At 44.6% G+C, this 20,137-nt stretch overlaps 1 protein-coding gene across 7 annotated transcripts in view; it reads left to right on the top strand.

The window, feature by feature from the left end:
- The window catches only part of FGFR1 (fibroblast growth factor receptor 1), a 161,070-nt gene that overhangs the window by 128,323 nt on the left and 12,610 nt on the right, over positions 1-20,137 (top strand). For 2 of the 7 annotated variants that reach the window (XM_070765367.1, XM_070765370.1), the window contains 6 exons: positions 1,556-1,700; positions 8,445-8,641; positions 14,041-14,186; positions 15,758-15,879; positions 17,428-17,538; positions 19,025-19,215. In XM_070765367.1, the coding sequence (XP_070621468.1) occupies positions 1,556-1,700; positions 8,445-8,641; positions 14,041-14,186; positions 15,758-15,879; positions 17,428-17,538; positions 19,025-19,215 (912 nt within the window). Of the gene's footprint in view, positions 1-1,555; positions 1,701-8,444; positions 8,649-14,040; positions 14,187-15,757; positions 15,880-17,427; positions 17,539-19,024; positions 19,216-20,137 lie in introns of all 7 variants that reach the window. The other 5 variants (XM_070765369.1, XM_070765364.1, XM_070765368.1 and 2 more) reach the window with 3 other exon arrangements.

The raw sequence follows: 20,137 nt of genomic DNA, 5'->3' as shown, positions 1-20,137 counted from the left end.
AGTTACGTTTCATGCCCTTCTCCTCTTCCTCTTCCTCACAGTGTCGATTCATTCATCCTGAGCACGGGGTTGGACTAGAAGACCTCTATGGTCCCTTCCAACTCTGTTATTCCATTCCATTCTATTCCATTCCATTCCATTCTACATTATTCTGTATTCTATTCTGTTTATTCTATTCCATATTCTGTATTATGTTATATTCTGTTCTATATTCTATATTATTCTATATTCCATTCTATTCTAGTCTAGTCTATTCCCTAATCCTCTTCCTTTGTGAATTAAAATAGAAGTGAGAAATTATTCCTCTAAAATCTTCTGCTTGAACACCAAATTGGGGGGTTATTCCCCCCCTCTCTTTCGTGGCCTTGTTATAATCTGGTCAGAAGAATATTGACAATGATCTCATTTCTTCCCGAATTATTTATTTATTTATTTGATTCTTTTTTTATTATTATTCCGCCCTTCGTCTTAGACTCGGGGCGGCTTACAACATGTTAGCAATAGCACTTTTTAAACAGAGCCAGCCTATTGCCCCCACAATCCGGGTCCTCATTTGACCCACCTCGGAAGGATGGAAGGCTGAGTCAACCTTGAGCCGGTGATGAGATTTGAACCGCTGACCTGCAGATCTAGCAGTCAGCTTTAGCAGCCTGCAGTACTGCAATCTATACACTGCACCACCTGGGCTCATCCGAATGCTGATAATGACCTAATTTCTTCCCAAATTATTACATATTTCAGTATCACTGTTTCTTCAACCTCGTAGAGCTTTTGAGGCAGCAAAACCAAAACTTCCTTTAATAATAATAATAATAATAATAATAATAATAATAATAATAATAATTTATGCCTTAATGAAAAGAAGGACTAGGGGAGACATGATAGCAGTGTTCCAAGATCTCAGGAGTTATTATTATTATTATTATTATTATTATTATTATTATTATTTATTAGATTTGTATGCCGCCCCTCTCTGAAGACTTTGCAGTGCACCTTTGTCTGGGGGTTAACGCTATTTGCCTCATTGCTTTTAATCTGGCGCTTGACAATGATGCAAAATCCTTCCTTTTCTACCTACTCTTTTCCCTTTTCTCGCCAAAACAAAATGGCGGCTCCTCTTCGGCCTCTTCCTGTTGGAAGCCGCCTGCTCCCTCTTTTGCTTTTGAATAATCTTCCATCTTCCATCTTCCATCTTCCAAACTTTATCTGCCCCTTCCATGTCCATCTCTCCCACGCTGTGAAACTAAGCTGGTCTTCGCCTTCCCAAGGTCCATTTTTCCATGTGGCCCATCCCTCGGCATGTCGATGGGCAGGGAAATTCAATATGGTGAAGGGTTGTTTCATTGTTTGTTTTTAACACTGCCCGCTTGAAGCCAGTCTGGACTGGTGGTTGCCCTTGTCACTAGGCTACCCTGGTGTCCCTGTGTCCTTCAGGAGATCTCGAGAGGCATGTTTATCTCCTCCCTCTTCCTTCAGTTCGTCTTACATTTCGCTCGTCCTATTTTTCCCTTTTTTTGTTGTTTTGTTTTGCTTCCATTCCCCCCCCCCTTTCTAGACAGCTGGTGTTAACACAACTGACAAAGAAATGGAAGTCCTCCACTTAAGGAATGTCTCCTTTGAGGATGCTGGGCAATATACTTGTTTGGCGGGTAACTCTATTGGGATCTCCCATCACTCTGCATGGTTGACGGTTCTGGAAGGTATATAACGGTTCTGTTCCTTTCCTCTGTCTCCTGGCTGTCTCTTTGGGAAGTAGCTGGCCATGGTTTGCAAGAGCCGGGCTCCTTGGAGAGGTAGGGGAGGAGGGGGAGTGGTTGGGGACCCCCCGCCAATTGGCTTCCTCTTACAGATGGGATGGTGCAGGAGGAGGCAAAGTTGGCTCTTCTATGACTTGTGGATTTCTGCCGCACGAATCCCTGCGACCGGTTAGGTCCCACAGAGTGGGCCTTCTCCAGGTCCCGTCAACTAAACAATGTCGTTTGGCGGGACCCAGGGGAAGAGCCTTCTCTGTGGCGGCCCCGACCCTTTGGAACCAACTCCCCCCAGATATCAGAGTTGCCCCCACCCTCCTAGCCTTTCGTAAGCTCCTTAAAACCCACCTCTGTCATCAGGCATGGGGGAATTGACACTTTCCCTCCCCCTAGGCTTATAAAATTTATGCATGGTATGCTAGTATGTATGGTTGGTTTTTAAATTGGGGTTTTAAATTAACTTAAATATTAGATTTGTTTACATTGTATTATTATTGCTGTGAGCCGCCCCGAGTCTGCGGAGAGGGGCGGTATACAAATCTGATTAATAAGTAGATAGATAGATAGATAGATAGATAGATAGATAGATAGATAGATAGATAGATAGATAAATTTCAACTCCCAGAATTCCTTTAAAAAAAAAAAGTATTGTTAGTTTAGTTTAGTTTAGTTTTATTAGATTAGTATGCCGCCCCTCTCCGAAGACTCGGGGCGGCTAACAACAATAAAGAAAACAATGTAACAAATCCAATATTAAAAAGCAATCTAAAAAAACCACCCCAATTTAAGAGACCAATCATACAAACAAGCATACCATATATAAATTCTATAAGCCTAGGGGGAAGGGGGAAAAAAATTTCAATTCCCCCATGCCTGACAACAGGGGTGGGTTTTAAGGAGCTTGCGAAAGGCAAGGAGGGTGGGGGCAACTCTGATATCTGGGGGGAGCTGGTTCCAGCGGGTCGGGGCCGCCACAGAGAAGGCTCTTCTCCTGGGTCCCGCCAAATGACATTGTTTAGTCGACGGGACCCGGAGAAGGCCAACTCTGTGGGACCTAACCGGTCGCTGGGATTCGTGCGGCAGATTTTTGATTTTTATAACAAGAAAACATTCACACAACAATGGGCTCAGTGTTTGATGTGGCCACCTCCAGACAGCATTCCTACCCCTCCACCAAAATGGGGGCATATTTTCTATAGCCCACTTTAACTCAAGAGCGATATATCTTTTTACATATTGTAAAGTACAGTGGTGCCTCTACCTAAGAACGCCTCTACTTAAGAACTTTTCTAGATAAGGACTGGGTGTTCAAGATTTTTTTGCCTCTTCTTAAGAATAATTTTCTACTTAAGAACCTGAGCCTGGAAAACTTTCTCAGGAAATTTGAGAGCGGCACGGAGGCCCGGTCAGTTTCCTGCCATTCCCCCTTTAATCCTGGCCATCTCGGGCTTTTCTGGGCTGCCAGAGGAGCCCTTCAGTGACGCTTAAGGAGGCTTTGACAGTCTAGAGCGAACAAAGTATTTTCCTTTCTCTGGGCACTTGGAGAGGGAATAAACCTCTGCCAGCACCCAGAGAAAAGAAATGCTCCCTTCGCTCTGGGCAGCAACTGTCCTCCTCCTCTTCTTCTTCCTCCTTTTCCTCCCACCCAAACTCCGAGTTTTTATTTCTTTCCTAATGGGTTTGCATGCATTATTTGCTTTTACATTGATTCCCATGGGAAAAACTGCTTCTACTTACAAACTTTTCTACTGAAGAACCTGGTCACGGAGCGAATTAAGTTCTTAAGTAGAGGCACCACTGTAATTCTAATTTATTCTTTATAGCTTGGTCTCGAATTCTACTGACCACACATCCTCTTACCTTGTCCCATCGTCAACTCCCAGAATTCCTGAGCCAATCATGGTAGCTCAGGAATTCTGGGAGTTGACGTCCACATGTCATGGAAGCACCAACTTTGCCTATCCCTGGGATGGTTAATCAAAATGTTTTCTGCCAGCCCCTATCCAAGATAGGAAGTTCCTAACATCCTGCAGGTAAGCCATCACCTCCCACATGGTCCTAATTCTTTGCTAAATTGGGATACTCCACAGCCCCATCATGGCTCTTGCAGGGCACGGTCTTGTGCATTTCTGTATTGTGCTAGAACTCGAGGCTAGATCCAAGATTTCAAAGGCAGTTCCATTCTTTCAAGCAAGGCTGTCATTCCTTCTGTGCTTTGCTTTGTCAGAGAAAAGACAGAGTTGGCACACAGGGATCAAAAGTTTGATTCCAGGAGATATGTGAGATGGACATGGGGTTGATAGGAAGCCATCCAAATAGCAATAGCACTTAGACTTACCTATCGCTTCATAGTGCTTTATAGCTCTCTTTATGCAGTTTGCAGAGCCAGCACGTTGCCCCCAACAATCTGGGTCCTCATTTTACCCACCTGCAATTTGGCAGTTCAAATCTCACCAGCCTTCTAGGTTGAGTCAACCTTGAATCTGGTGAGATTTGAACTGTCAAATTGGAGACAGATAGCCATCAGCAGAAGTAGTCTACAGTAGTGAATTTTAACCACTGCGCCACCAAGGCTTATGCAATACAGGGTATAAATAAAGGCGACACTTGAGATGCTTTGAATTCTCAACTTTTTTCCAAATTGGAAACACATCTGTAAATGCTCAAATGCCTCTTTGAAAATTCACCTTTACCCAAATTGTATTGCTTTCTAAAAAGACTACCAAGCAAAAAGACGGCCAAGAAGTCATTTTATAATGCTCTTTATCAGGGTTGCAGTGGTGAGTCTATGTTCTATATGCACAAATAAGAACATATACCACCCTGTCTTTCTCATTCTTGGGAGTATCAAGTTCTGCCTGCTCCACTACAATAAAATGCCAGTTGTAAAGTTAAGGGGGCATTAGGATGCCTTTTTATCCAGGTATATCCACATATACAAACACATCAATTTAGAAATCAACACCACAACACAATAATTGTCCATCATTGCATACATACAGTATATCTACACCAAACAAACTCACTCCAAAGGATACAACAATATACGTATGAAACTTGGAGGGGATCTATGACAATTCATTGTGGCCATTTTGACATACTCACCGAAAGTTTCATGCATGATAACTCAATGTGATCAACGTTTTCCACCACTTTATTTTCATTGACAAAAAAATGGAAAGAATATCAGAGAAATAAGGATGGATAACGTCTATGGCATTGAGTTATCTCACATAGAATTGTCCATGGTGAGGTGGCCGCAGTGGGTTGGCCATGGCAAATTGTTCCATTCTTCTTGGAGAAGCTGGAGATCCATTTTTCCCTTCTCCAGTTTATCTCCATGCAAGAGACAAGGGAGAAGATGGAACTTGTTCTGCCGGTGTGTTTCAACCGCCCGTAATTACAGGGTAATTAGTCCAGGAAGACACACACCACACGATAAAAGGAAAACCCAAAAGTTTTTATAAACAGAAAAACAGAAACAGCTCCCTTTTTAAATGTCAAAGGGATTTTCTGGTACACACAAGGCACAGGTTAAATGCAATACAATTGTTCACCTAATAACTGGGAAATTGAGCCCAATTCTAAAGTCCAGAGAGTCCACACACAATCTTGAACAGCACAAAAACCATGATCTTGACTAAACAATGAATCAGATAAACTGCCATGAGGCTAAAACACCAGGCTGCACTTTTATCTGTAGCACTAATTACAGCAGCCCCACCCAACCACAGGTGGCCTCATTTTCTCTTGTAATACTCCTTCAGTTGTTGTCTCCTGTGCATCACTCTACGCATGCGTGGATATGTCATTAATTCTTGTTCAGAATCCAAGGATGATACAGATGATTGATCTCCTCCTGGGTTGTCTGCCAAACTCCCCTCTTCCCTGTCACTCACGCTTCCTTGGTCAGAGGAGGCTTCGTCAGCAGATTCCATCGGGAGCAAAACAGGCTTGCGGCATGTGGATGTTTCCCCCACATCCACCTGCACATTCCTTGAGGCAGGAGCTGGGCCTGAGCTGACCACAACAGAACTTAATCCCCTTCCAAAAGAGCCAATTACCAAAATGAAGATTCCCCAAAGACCCAAAATAAGACTGATCCCTACATGTCCTTGAACGAGAATGGAATCTTGCCTTGGCAGATTGGAATCTTGCAGTCTCTACGGGGTTAGAAGGTTCTGCATGAGTTTCTCTTGGTAGACAGGTCTGATGACTTGATGATGGCTTCTTTTTCCAGCCATCAGTGGGGGGCCAGTAAGAACCTGACTGGAGAAAGAGACGTGAAATATTGCTGCAGATTGCATTCATGACCCCTTCCAAGTGATGAGGATTCACTATTCCCCTCCTTGTCTCCTTTCCACCCATTCAGTGCCTGGCCATCTTTGATGGGAAAGATTATATTGGGGCTTTTAATTTTCTTTGATCACCTCCTCTACCCTCCTCCCATCCCCAATGCCATTCTCTGTTTATTGCTATTATTTTGGGAAAGGAAATTTGGAGGAGGGAGGGGGAAAACTTTGATTTCTTGCTTCATCCCCTTTTAAAGCATCGCATGTCCCCCAGTGTTATTCATGGGCATTTGGAAGGGAAAAATATAAAAAGAGAGAGACTTCATCCCCATCCAGCCTCCTGCTCCATAGGCCGAACTCAAAGGAAGCCTCCTTTGAAACAGGCCCTGTCATAACACCACACGTAAATGGACTTCCTTTAGTCTCAGTAGCCACATGCGAAGTTACTGGTCTAAAGCAGAGGTCTCCAACCTTGGCAACTTTATGAGGTGTGGACCTCAATTCCCAGAATTCCTCAGCCAGCCATGATGGCTGAGGAATTCTGGGAATTGAAGTCCACACCTCATAAAGTTGCCAAGGTTGGAGACCTCTGGTCTAAAGGATGCCAGCATAGAATGCAAGATTACATTCTGGAAACGGAATTTTATTTATTTATTTATTTATTTATTAGATTTGTATGCCGCCCCTTTCCGTAGACTCGGGGCGGCTCACAACACAATAAAACAGTTCATGACAAATCTAATAATTTACAATTTAAAATTTAAAATAGTTAAGAAACCCCATTTTAAGCAGACATACCTACAAACATACCATACATAAATTATATAGGCCCGGGGGAGATATCTCAGTTCCCCCATGCCTGACAACAAAGGTGGGTTTTGAGGAGTTTACGAAAGGCAAGGAGGGTAGGGGCAGTTCTAATCTCTGGGGGGAGCTGGTTCCAGAGAGTTAGGGCCACCACAGAGAAGGCTCTTCCCATGGGACCCACCAACCGACATTGTTTAGTTGACGGGACCCGGAGAAGGCCAACTCTGTGGGACCTAATCGGTCGCTGGGATTCGTGCAGCAGAAGGCGGTCTCGGAGATATTCTGGTCCGATGCCATGGAGGGCTTTATAGGTCATAACCAACACTTTGAATTGTGACCGGAAACTGATCGGCAATCAATGCAGACTGCGGAGTGTTGGTGTAACATGGGCATTTTTGGGAAGCCCATGATTGCTCTCGCAGCTGCATTCTGCACGATCTGAAGTTTCCGAACACTTCTAAGGCTAAGGCTGGATAGCTTGAGAGGTTAAAAGTCTTTAATATCCCCCCTCCCTCTCTTTATTTGAAAGTCATGCAGAGGCCTACAAAAACACCCCAGCTTTGCGTTCAACACTGCACTGAGCCAGCTTTTTAAAATTATAATTTCTTAACCAGTCGCTCATGCCCTGATTGAAGTATTATACTGAACCAGTGAGGGCGAACCATTTTTGGTTCGCGTGCCAAAAGGGGACACACCCATTACCTCCCCACCACGCTTGTGTAAAAAGAAACCCACGCTTCCCTTGCACGTATGCACAACTCCCTGCCCCTTGCTTGCGCATAGGCCTCACTGAGGCCTGGGATGGTGAAAAAAACGGAACGGGTACACTGGAACTTCGGAAAAACAGACTTCTGGTTTGCCCATTGTGCTGTTTTTCGCACTGCAGAGGCAAACCGTAAGTCTGGTTTTCTGAACGTCTGGTGTGTCCGTTGGGCCGGGGTTTTTTTCACCATCCCAGGCTTCAGGGAATTCTCTGTAGTGCGAAAAACAGCACAATGAACAAACAGGAAGTCTGTTTTTCCAAACTTCCGGTGTGTCCGTTGAACCGTTTTTTTCACAATCCCAGACTTCAGGGAAGCCGCTGGAGTGTGAAAAACAGCACAACGGGCAAACCGGAAGTCTCTTTTTCCGAACTTCTGGTGTGTCCACTGGACCAGTTTTTTTCACCATCCCAGGCTTCAGCGAAGCCTCTGGAGTGCGAAAAACAGAACAAAGGGCAAAACGGAAGTCTGTTTTTCTGAACTTCTGGTGTGTCCGTTGGGCCGTTTTTCGCACTCCAGGGCTTCAGGTAGCTTTGCTGAAGCCTCCAGAGGGCGAAACAGTCTTCCCAAGGCCGAAAATCAGCTCGCCAGTGCGCATGTGGAGCTGACATAGGGCAATGCCTCACATGTCCTCCAATATGGCTCCGCATGCCACCTGTGCCATAGGTTTGCCATCCCTGTACCATAACAGTGGTTGCCCAAGACTTACAAACATATCATGCCAGGACCCAACCTTTTGGGCTTGGCGTGAGCTGTCCCTTTGAGCCTACTGATTTTTCTAGCTCTCCTGGTGGGAGATCGTGCGCGCTAATGCTTTCTTTATACCGATTCAGCTATAGAAGACAAACCAGCTATGATGACCTCCCCTCTGTACTTGGAGATCATCATTTACTGCACGGGGGGCTTCCTCATCTCCTGCATGATCGTGACCGTCCTGATTTACAAGATGAAGAGCACCACCAAGAAGACAGATTTCAACAGCCAGCTGGCCGTCCATAAACTGGCCAAGAGTATCCCCTTGCGCAGACAGGTAACAGAAAGTAGATAGGGGGTTTGATTGCAACCTATGATTTCCCCTACACACACACGCACACTCATCTTTGAGACTGTAGCAAAGTAGGCCGCGTCTCCATCAGAGGCAGCAGGGAAAGCAAGTGGAATGCTTGGCTGCATAGCTAGAGGTATAACAAGCAGGAAGAGGGAGATTGTGATCCCGCTGTATAGAGCACTGGTGAGACCTCATTTGGAACACTGTGTTCAGTTCTGGAGACCTCACCTACAAAAAGATATGGATAGAATTGAACGGGTCCAAAGACGGGCTACAAGAATGGTGGAAGGTCTTAAGCATAAAACGTATCAGGAAAGACTTCATGAACTCCATCTGTATAGTCTGGAGGACAGAAGAGAAAGGGGGGACATGATTGAAACATTTAAATATGTGAAAGGGTTAAATAAGGTTCAGGACAGAAGTGTTTTTAATAGGAAAGAACACAAGAACAAGGGGGCACAATCTGAGGTTAGTTGGGGGAAAAGATCAGAAGCAACGTGAGAAAATATTTTACCGAAATAGTAGTAGATGCTTGGAAGAAACTTCCAGCAGACATGGTTGGTAAATCCACAGTCACTGAATTTAAACTGGAATACTGTGTCCAGTTCTGGAGACCTCACCTGCAAAAAGGGATGGATAAAATTGAACGGGTCCAAAGACGGGCTACAAAAATGGTGGAAGGTCTTAAGCATAAAACTTTATCAGGAAAGACTTCATGAACTCCATCTGTATAGTCTGGAGGACAGAAGGGAAAGGGGGGACATGATCGAAACATTTAAATATGTGAATGGGTTAAGTAAGGTTCAGGAGGGAAGTGTTTTTAATAGGAAAGTGAACACAAGAACAAGGGGGCACAATCTGAAGTTAGTTGGGGGAAAGATCAGAAGCAAGATCAGAAGCAACTGATCTTTTATTCTGATCAATGGAAGAAAATAGTATTTTACTGAAAGAGTAGTAGATGCTTGGAACAAACTTCCAGCAGACGTGGTTGGTAAATCCACAGTAACCGAATTTAAACATGCCTGGGGTAAACATATATCCATCCTAAGATAAAATACAGGATGTAGTACAAGGTCAGACTAGATGGACCATGAGGTCTTTTTTCTGCCGTCAATCTTCTATGTTTCTATGATACAAACACAACCGTCAGTAAAAACGATCAGCCCCGAAATAAATTCTTCGAAAGGCAGCAACAAGCGTCCATTCAATCAAAAAAAATTTGAGGGTGGGGGGGAAACATAGAAACATAGAAGACTGATGGCAGAAAAAGACCTCATGGTCCATCTAATCTGCCCTTATACTATTTCCTGTATTTTATCTTACAATGGATCTATGTTTATCCCAGGCATGTTTAAATTCGGTTACTGTGGATTTACCGAATTTAAATTGTGAAACAATTCTCACCTCGCAATGCTTCTGTGCAAATATCTCGTCTTGGGCTGCAACAATTGTTGGGTGTTGGTTGCTTGCCAGCTTTCCAAGCACTCCTTGGGAATTCCGCGTCAGGATCCCTTCTTGAGTTGGCAACAAAAGCTATTCAGGTCCTCTCCAATGGCACGGCTAATTAAAGATCTTTATTGTACCCTGCACCGAGCCACTTAAATTAATTGCTGGCTCCCTGCCAAAATGAGGATGCAAAAAACCTACTTGCGCGCTCTGGAATGGAAGCCCGGGGCCTCTGAGAGCCGCCCCCCTTTGCAGCCCCTCGGCTTTGTATTATTCTCATTTAGTTGGCCGTTTTATATTAATGTATTCAAGGTTCTGGCGCTGAAAGTCCCCCTGGCTTCCGATGGATCTCTTATAAAACCGGAGGCCTCCTCGTTGATTGTGAAGTTGATAGAAGAGCCGGTTCCCAGACTGATAAAAATTCTAAAGAATCTTGCACAAACAGCCAGTTGCGAGGTTCATGAGAAGCAGTTAGAAAAACAACTTGGAGGGGGGAAAAAACCCTCTGATATGTTGGTTGGAGATGGGAAAGATTTCAGTGGCAGGGAGTTTTATAGCCTCTGCTCTAAAATTCTTTCTTGAAGAGCCTTTGTGATCATTGTGCTTGGAAGGAGAGGAGCCCGACATCAGAATACTGTGTTCAGTTCTGGAGTAGTGATGGACGAACTGAACCCGCACAATTCGGGTCCATACCGAATTTGCGGTGTTCGGTATGCCGAACACAAACCCAAAATTTTTGCAAAGTTCAGGGTCGTGTTCGGTGTTCGGAGCTTTGACGCCACCGGCAGGTTGCTAAGGATGCCAAGGTGATCACTTCCTGGATTCCATGGAATCCAGGAAGTGGTCACCTTGGCGTCCTTAGCAACCTGCCGGTGACGTCAAAGCTCCGCCCCTGGAATCTCTTCATGGGAGGGATGCCCCGTTCGGTTTCGGTTCGGGTTCGGCCGAATTTTGCGTAAAATTCGGCCGAACTTGCCGAACCCGAACGCCGTTGGGTTCGCCCATCACTATTCTGGAGACCTCACCTACAAAAAGATATTGATTAAATTGAACGGGTCCAAAGACGGGCTACAAAAATGGTGGAAGGTCTTAAGCATCAAAACGTATCAGGAAAGACTTCATGAACTCAATCTGTGTAGTCTGGAGGACAGAAGGAAAAGGGGGGACATGATCGAAACATTGAAATATGTGAAAGGGTTAAATAAGGTTCAGGAGGGAAGTGTTTTTAATAGGAAAGTGAACACTTATTATTGCTATTAGCCGCCCCGAGTCTCTAGAGAGGGGCGGCATACAAATCCAATCAATCAATAAATCAATAAATAAATAAATAAATAAATAAACAAAGAGAGAGAGAGAGAAAGAAAGAAAGAAAGAAAGAAAGAAAGAAAGAAAGAAAGAAAGAAAGAACAAGGGGGCACAATTTGAGGTTAGTTGGGGGGAAGATCAGAAGCAACGTGAGAAAATATTATTGCACTGAAAGAGTAGTAGATGCTTGGAACAAACTTCCAGCAGACGCGGTTGGTAAATCCACAGGAACTGAATTTAAACATGCGTGGGTTAAACATAGATCCACCCTAAGATAAAACACAGGGAATAGTATAAGGGCAGATTAGATGGACCAGGAGGTCTTTTTCTGCCGTCAATCTTCTATGTTTCTATTATGAACAAGTTTAGATAGGCACGCAGATGGGAGCCACGTTATGGATGCTCTTGTCTCTTGCTAGCTCTCTTCTTCCAGCCGTAATGCAATCAAGGCAGCTCGCAGGAAGAGCAAAACAGCCCATCCTTGCAAAGGAATAGGAAGGAGGAGGTGGCTTGTTTTGATCTTGTCGTGTTGCAGTTTTCAATCTCGGGAGGCCACCCTGCGGCTCTGCTTGTGGACAACGGGAATCTAATTTGCAAAGACCGGTCCACACATTCTTTTCATCTTCTGATTCAGAGCTGGCTTGCTCCTCTTAACAATAAAGCAGGAATTAATGTACAAAATGGTTTAAAAGCTCTCTTGGGTTACCTACATGGGGGGTGCTTTTGGTAGGATCGTTGGTGAAGTGATATTCGCACACACACCCAGAGATAAGAGAGAGAGACGGAGATGGTCTCAAAAGGCCTTCGGACAACCATGCTGGGCCTTCCCAGGAGTTCCCAGAACGGTTGCAAACAGGGACACTTTGCTGATAGCCTATGGCACTGATGGCGAACTTATGGCACGGGTGCCACAGGTGGCATGTGGAGCCATAGGTGTTTCCCTAGTTCAGCTCCAATGTGCATGTGTGTGCCGGCCAGCTGATTTTTGGCTTGCACAGAGGCTCTGGGAGGGCGTTTTTTTGGCTTCCAGAGAGCCTCCAGGGGGATAGGGGAGGGTGTTTTTACCCTCCTCCGCCTTCAGGAAAGTTTTGGAGCCTGGGGAGGGTGAAACACGAGCCTACGGGGCCCACCAGAAGTTGGGAAACATTTCCAGCCTCCAGAGGGTCTTGGGGGGAAGGCTGTATTTGCCCTCCCCAGGCATTGAATGGATGTCCAAGTGCCACCTCTATGTTGGTTGAGGCAGGCAGGGTTCCTTTGAGTACCATTTGTTGGGGGTCAAGGGAAAGGGAGGGTTTTGCCTTCTCTTTCTGCTCAAGATCCCCATGGACAATTGGTGGGAGGGGTAGGGGGGCATTTTTACCCTTTGGAGCCTGGGGAAGGTGAAACATGAGCCTACTGAGCCCACCAGAAGTTGGAAAACAGGCCATTTCTGGCCTCCGAGGGGCCTTCTGGGGGCATGAAAAACTGTTTTTGCCCTCCACAGGGATTGAATTATGGGTGTGGGCACTCGCGCATGTCCAATGGCGTGCGCCCATGCTCTTTTGGCACCCAAGGAAAAAAAGTTTCACCATCACTGTCCTAAGGATGACCTTGAATCATCTGGAAGGAATTTGTTGTGGCTAGTAACTTTCTCCTCTCATGCAACCACCCCTCTGCAATTCCCACAGAAGTACTCTAATTGTGGCAGGCCAAAGTCTCTACTCTAAGATTGGTTGGGCCTGACACCACAAATCTTTCCAGGCTTGGAGACCCCTGGTCTAAGGATAAGTACTGTATAAACTTGCTGGTGGTAGCTTTCCAAAATTACCAAGCAGGTTTTTATTTTTTCATTCATGGAGTTGAATGGAGATCCTTCTGCTTAAAAAGCAATGGTCAACCATTGATATTGGAGTCTTCTCCAATGCCCCAAGATTTCAAATATATATTTCTAGTAAAAAGGTGATACAATTAACAGAGGGATAGAATCAAGGTCACATGAAGTGTTAATACCACTTGGTAAGGCCTTGGTAAGGCCACACTTAGAATAGTGCACTCAGTTTTGGTCACCACGATGCAAACAGGATGTTGAGACTCTAGAAAGAGTGCAGAGAAGAGCGACAAAGATTATGAGGGGACTGGAGGCCAAAACATATGAAGAACGGTTGCAGGAACTGGGTATGGCTAATTTAATGAAAAGAAGGACCAGGGGAGACATGATAACAGTGTTCCAATATTTCAGGGGTTACCACAAAGAAGGTGGAGTCAACCTATTCTCCAAAGCACCTGAAGGTAAAACAAGAAGCAATTGGTGGAAACTAAACAAGGAGAGAAGCAACTTAGAACTAAGGAGAAATTTCCTGACAGTCAAAACGGTTGATCAGTGGAGCAGCTTGCTTCCAGAAGTTGTGAATGTTCCAACACTGGAAGTTTTTTAAGATGTTAGATACCCATCTGTCTGAAGTAGGGTAGGGTTTCCTGCCTAAGCAGGGGGTTGGACTAGAAGACCTCCAAGGTCCCTTCCAACTCCGATGTTATTATTATAATTTGTTTGAGAGCAGGTGATCCCTCCCCTACCAAACTCCAACTTAAACCCATTCTCAAGAAGACTTTGACAACGGTAACCTCCATTGTCTCCCCTTCTTCTTATGCAGGTTTCGGCGGATTCCAATTCCTCCATGAACTCTGGCGTGATGCTTGTGCGTCCCTCAAGGCTGTCATCCAGTGGGACCCCAATGCTGACTGGGGTCTCCGAATACGAGCTGCCAGAAGACCCTCGCTGGGAGTTGCCTAGGGACAGGTACCAAATTCCCCCCGTAATTTTGGAAGGGGAGGTGTGTCTAACGTTTTTAAACAGTTCTGTCATTGGGGAAAGTACTCGAGCGGAATGGTAGGTTGCTATCGGTTTGCCCTGGTTTGGACAAACAGGTAGTAGCGGGGGAGGCTCCTCCCACCCACCCAAACAAACATCATCAACATACTATCTGTGCATGTGCAGAAGCATCCCACATCTGTGGGTGAAAATTTGGGGGCGCATCTGATAGATCAAATATGGGTGGTTTGTGCCTTCCTAACTCTCCGTATGTAGCACTTTTGCCCTCACAGGCCCCCAGAAGCACTCTGCAATACTCCACATGGCCCATTTTTACCAAAAACAAACCCGTTTTTGGCCTCCGAAGCCCTTTGTGTTAGATATTTGCCTGGGTGACCTACCCAGACAGGGTAAAAGTCAAAAGTTCTGATTTGTTTATGGCTTGTTGATTGGTTGCCTTCTTTTGGCACTTAAAATGTATCTTTGTAAAACTGCCCTGTTGCTGGGCTAGATTGTATAAATAGGAGAACTGTCATTGTATAGAGCTCTCAATACTCCATTGCTTCTTGACCGAATTGACTTCCTTGTCCTGTTAGCAAAATAAACCTTGCTTGATTCAACTTTGCTTTGAGAGTTATTACATTGGCGACGAGGAGACCGACCCTCCGTGTGCTATCATGGCTACTCCGTCGGTAGTCCAGCCACCTGAATTCTTTGACCCAGAAAGAATGACCTGGACAGCCTACATTGCGAAGTTTGAAATATTTTTGGAAGCGGCCAGCATGAAAGACACCGACAGCGGCCAAAAGCATGCCCTTTTCCTCAATTACTGTGGCACATAGATTTTTGAGCTGGTAGAAACCCTCACTGACCCTGAACCTGCAAACTCAGTTTCCTGGGACGCTCTCTCATCCAAGCTAGCCGCTCACTTCAAACCTACAAAGCCAGCTAGAGTTTTTCGCCATCAATTCTCCCGGATGTCACAAGCAGAGGGGGAAACGATCAATCAGTTCGCGACTCGTCTCAGAACTGTTCTCTCTAAATGCCAATTCGATAATCCAGAGGCTCGTCTCACTGATGCCTTAATCTTTGGCATGCGTAACATTACGATCCGGAACAAGCTCCTCTCTGAGGAGTAATCCTCGCTACAGGACGTCATTAAAGCCGCACAAACTTTTGAAGTTGCCCAAGCTATTTTCTCCCTCCTGGCTACGAGAAGCAATCTGCGGGCCAAAATTGGGTGCATTTTTGGCTAAAACGGGTCTGCATTTGGCAAAAATAGATCCTGAGGAGCACTGTAGAGTGCTTTTGAAGGCCTGGGAGGACAAAAACACATGTGCAGAGGGCTTGGGAGCCCAAAAAGAGGTCCATAATGGCAAAAATGGGCCGTGCAGAGCAGCGCAAAGTGTTTCTGGGTGCCATGGAAGGAGAAAACATGACACATGGAGGCCAAAAACTATTTTTTCTTGTTTTCCTCCTGTAAAATTAGGTGCGTCTTACAGTCTGCAGAGTTTAGTAGTGCCCTGCTAAATAACCGTGTCTCTTTGCTTTTATTCTAGGTTGATTCTAGGGAAGCCCCTGGGCGAAGGTTGCTTTGGGCAAGTGGTACTGGCTGAAGCGATAGGCTTAGATAAAGACAAGCCAAACCGAGTTACTAAAGTGGCAGTCAAAATGCTTAAATGTAAGTAAGGTTACAATTTTATTTCTAAGCTACCCTCCAAAAACCCCTTCCTTGTCTTGCTTCTTTCAAGAAGCTTTTGTTCTGTTTGGGCCTTTTGAGTCTTTTAATATTTGGACTTGCTTTAACCTTTACATGGGCATACCTATTCTTTCACGTCAATCGATTATTGAAGTTTTATTTTTATTTTATTTTATTTATTCATTTGTCCAATACACAAATACATAGGAAGAAAAATAGACATGTAGTAATATATATAAGGGTAAAAGTGAACTTATAGGAGAGGATATATGAAAGAAAGAAAATATATATGATAAGTGAGAGAAAGGAAAGACAATTGGACAGGGGATGAAAGGCACACTAGTGCACTTATGCACGCCCCTTACTGGCCTCTTAGGAACCTGGAGAGGTCAATCGTGGAGAGTCTAAGGGAGAAATGTTGGGGGTTAGGGGTTGGCACAATTGAGTCCGGTAATGAGTTCCATGCTTCAATAACTCGATTGTTGAAATCATATTTTTTACAGTCAAGTTTGGAGCAGTTCGTATTAAGTTTGAATCTGTTGCGTGCTCTTGTGTTGTTGCGGTTGAAGCTGAAGTAGTCATTGACCGGTAGGACGTTGCAGCATATGATCTTGTGGGCAATACTCAAATCGTGTTTTAGGTGCCGTAGTTCTAGACTTTCTAGGCCCAGGATTGAAAGTCTAGTCTCGTAGGATATTCTGTTTCGAGTGGAGGAATGAAGGGCTCTTCTGGTGAAATATCTTTGGACATTTTCAAGGGTGTTGATGTCCGAGATGTGGTATGGGTTCCAGACAGATGAGCAGTAGTCTAGGATGGGTCTGGCAAAAGTTTTGTAGGCTCTGGTGAGCCACCTTTAATATGTGTATGCATGCGTGTTTGTGTAGCTGTGTCAGGAATACACAAATACATACTGCGGATGATTTGAAGTTCACTGAAAGTGCAGGTTTCATATACTTATTTATTTATTTATTTTATTCAATTTTTATGTCACCCTTCTCCTTAGACTCAGGGCGGCTTACAGCATGTTAGCACTTTTTTTATCAGAGCCAGCCTATTGCCCCCACAATCCGGGTCCTCATTTTACCCACCTTGGAAGGATGGAAGGCTGAGTCAACTTTGAGCCGGTGGTGAGATTTGAACCGCTGACCTACAGATCTACAGTCAGCTTCAGTGGCCTGCAGTACAGCACTCTACCATATAAAAAGCTGTGGTGGCTGTGTGGTTAGAATGGCCTATTGCAGGCTAATTCTGCTGATTGACGACTGCCCCCAGTTCGATCCTGACCAGATCAAGGTTGATTTAGCCTTCTGTCCTTTCGAGGTCAATAAAATGAGAATCCAGATTGTTGGGGGCAATAGGCTGACCGTAAACTGCTTAGAGAGGGTTGCAAAGCACTATAAATCAGTATTATAAGTCTAAATGTTAGTGCTATTAATGAGAGACTTGTTTCAATTGGACACTTCCAGTATCTTAACCTTCCTTGAATGCATTGTTGATTCAATCGGAACTCAGTATCTGTTTCCTCCCTAGCTGATGCCACTGAAAAAGATCTCTCTGACTTGATCTCGGAGATGGAGATGATGAAGATGATCGGAAAACACAAGAACATCATCAATCTCCTTGGAGCGTGTACTCAAGATGGTAAGTGCTTCCAAGGTGGAAGGCAGTAGCTCCATGACAGAATTAGAATAGAGTAGAGTTGAGTTGAATTTTATTGGCCAAATGTGATTGGACACACAAGGAATTTGTCTTTGGTGCATACGCTCTCAGTGTGCATAAAAGAAAAGATACATTTGTCAAGAATCATGAGGTACAACACTTATGAAATTTGAGGTGAACTTCAAACTGCAGCTACGCTATCTGTCTGAAGAAGCACAAAATTTACACACACACTCCTGACAATTCAAATAATGCATATCCAAAGTTTCGCATTAGTACCATTACTGTAGGCTGAGAAAAAAAATGTGGTGCATTACTTTCTGGGCCACTCTTGTAAATAAATAAATTTTTAAGTCCAACTTTGCAGGAGAAAGTTCTCGCGTTCATTCTTTGGCGCCTCCCACTGGCCACCAATCTTAGATGGGCTGCCAGGTATCAAACATGCCACATGAATTATTATTATTATTATTATTATTATTATTATTATTATTATTATTATTATTATTTATTAGATTTGTATGCCGCCCCTCTCTGCAGACTCGGGGTGGCTCACAGCAACAATAGAAATAATATACTGTATTACAAATCTAATAATTAAAAAAATCATTTTAAAAAGCCCTTATTAAAAAACAAAACATACACAAAAACACCATGCATAACTTGTATAGGCCTGGGGGGAAAGGAATATCTCAATTCCTCCATGCCTGACAACAGAGGTGGGTTCTAAGGAGCTTGAGAAAGGCAAGGAGGGTGGGGGCAATTCTAATCTCTGGGGGGAGCTGGTTCCAGAGGGTCGGGGCCGCCGCAGAGAAGGCTCTTCCCCTGGGTCCCGCCAGATGACATTGTTTAGTCACTGGGACCCAGAGAAGGCCGACTCTGGGACCTAACCGGTCGCTGGGATTCGTGCGGCAGAAGACGGTCCCAGAGGTATTCTGGCCCGGTGCCATGAAGGGCTTTATAGGTCATAACCAACACTTAGTTCTTAGCAAGGCAAAGCTGGCCACAGTTTAATACAAGCTTGTGAGTTTGGAAGTCACAATAAAAACGTTAACCTTAGACTATCTATAGTCGACCTTACCCCATTCCTAAGAGGTCTGTAAGGAATGTGCATAAGCATACTGTTCTATTGTCCTCATCGGCAACCAATGCAGACTGCGGAGTGTTGGTGTAACATGGGCATATTTAGGGAAGCCCATGATTGCTCTCGCAGCTGCATTCTGCACGATCTGAAGTTTCCGAACACTTTTTAGAGGTAGCCCCATGTAGAGAGCATTACAGTAGTCGAACCTTGAGGTGATGAGGGCATGAGTGACTGTGAGTAGTGAGTCCCGGTCCAGGTAGGGCCGCAACTGGTGCACCAGGCGAACCTGGGCAAACGCTCCCCTCGCCACAGCTGAAAGATGGTTGAACTGGGATGGTGACTGTATCGCTGTCTCTGCTTAAAGCTTCTTGTCTTTCTCTATGCTAGGCCCACTCTATGTGATAGTGGAGTACGCGTCCAAGGGCAACCTAAGAGAATACTTGCAAGCCCGCCGCCCCCCTGGCATGGAATATTGCTATAATCCCACCCACGTCCCAGAAGAACAGCTCTCTTTCAAAGACCTGGTATCCTGTGCATACCAAGTGGCCAGGGGGATGGAATACCTGGCATCCAAAAAGGTGAGCAATTGCAACCAAGAGGAATGAGAGGCGGTGGGCAGAGGACTAGCAACTTGTGAGGTTTGAGAGCCCCAGAGAAATAAGTTAGGATGCAAAACAGAAGAAATGCAGAAGTGGGATTTTAATAAAGAGGAATATTCATAGCTCAGGGTTGAAATGAAAAGAATCTGTTTACCAGGTATTCATCTGACTAGCGTCCTTAGTCTGGTCAGCTTCAGCACGTTATTTTATCCCCTGGTTAGGGCATTAAAAAAAACCTTATTCAGAGAGAGTAACAATGAAAGAGCTTGCAAGCCAGTAAGAGCTGGGAACATCATTAGCACCTGGAAAGAAACATTTGGAGCAAATAGAGCCATGGAAAAAACCCTGCAAAGACTTAGGGCTTGGAAAAAATTATTCGCAGAGGGTAACAATGAAAGAGCTTGCAAACCAGTAAGAGCTGGGAACATCATTATTACCTGGAAAGAAACATTTGGAGCAAATAGAGCAATGGAAAAAATCCTGCAAACACCTAGGGCTTGGAAAACATTATTCGCAGAGAGTAACAATGAAAGAGCTTGCAAGCCGGTAAGAGCTGGGAACATTGTTAGCACCTGGTTAGGGTTGGAAAGAAACATTTGGAGCAAGTAAACCAATAAGGGGGGAAACCCTGTAAAGACAAGATTTGGAAAACATTCTTATCAGAGAGTAACAATGAAAGAGCTTGCTGACATCTGACTGTAGTTCAGCAGTTCGAATCTCACCAGGGTCAAGGTTGATTCATCCTTCCGAGGTGGGTAAAATGAGGGCCCAGATTGTTGGGGGTGAGAGGCTGTAAACCACTTAGAGGTCTGTGAAGCAGTATATAAGTGATATTGCTATTGCACATTTTGATCTTGTGACCATGTGGGATGCTGCAATAGTTGTACGTGTGAGAATATTA

Source organism: Erythrolamprus reginae, chromosome 12, assembly GCF_031021105.1.
Source record: "Erythrolamprus reginae isolate rEryReg1 chromosome 12, rEryReg1.hap1, whole genome shotgun sequence".
Lineage (NCBI taxonomy): Eukaryota > Metazoa > Chordata > Lepidosauria > Squamata > Dipsadidae > Erythrolamprus > Erythrolamprus reginae.
This window is presented reverse-complemented; position numbering and strand designations above follow the sequence as displayed.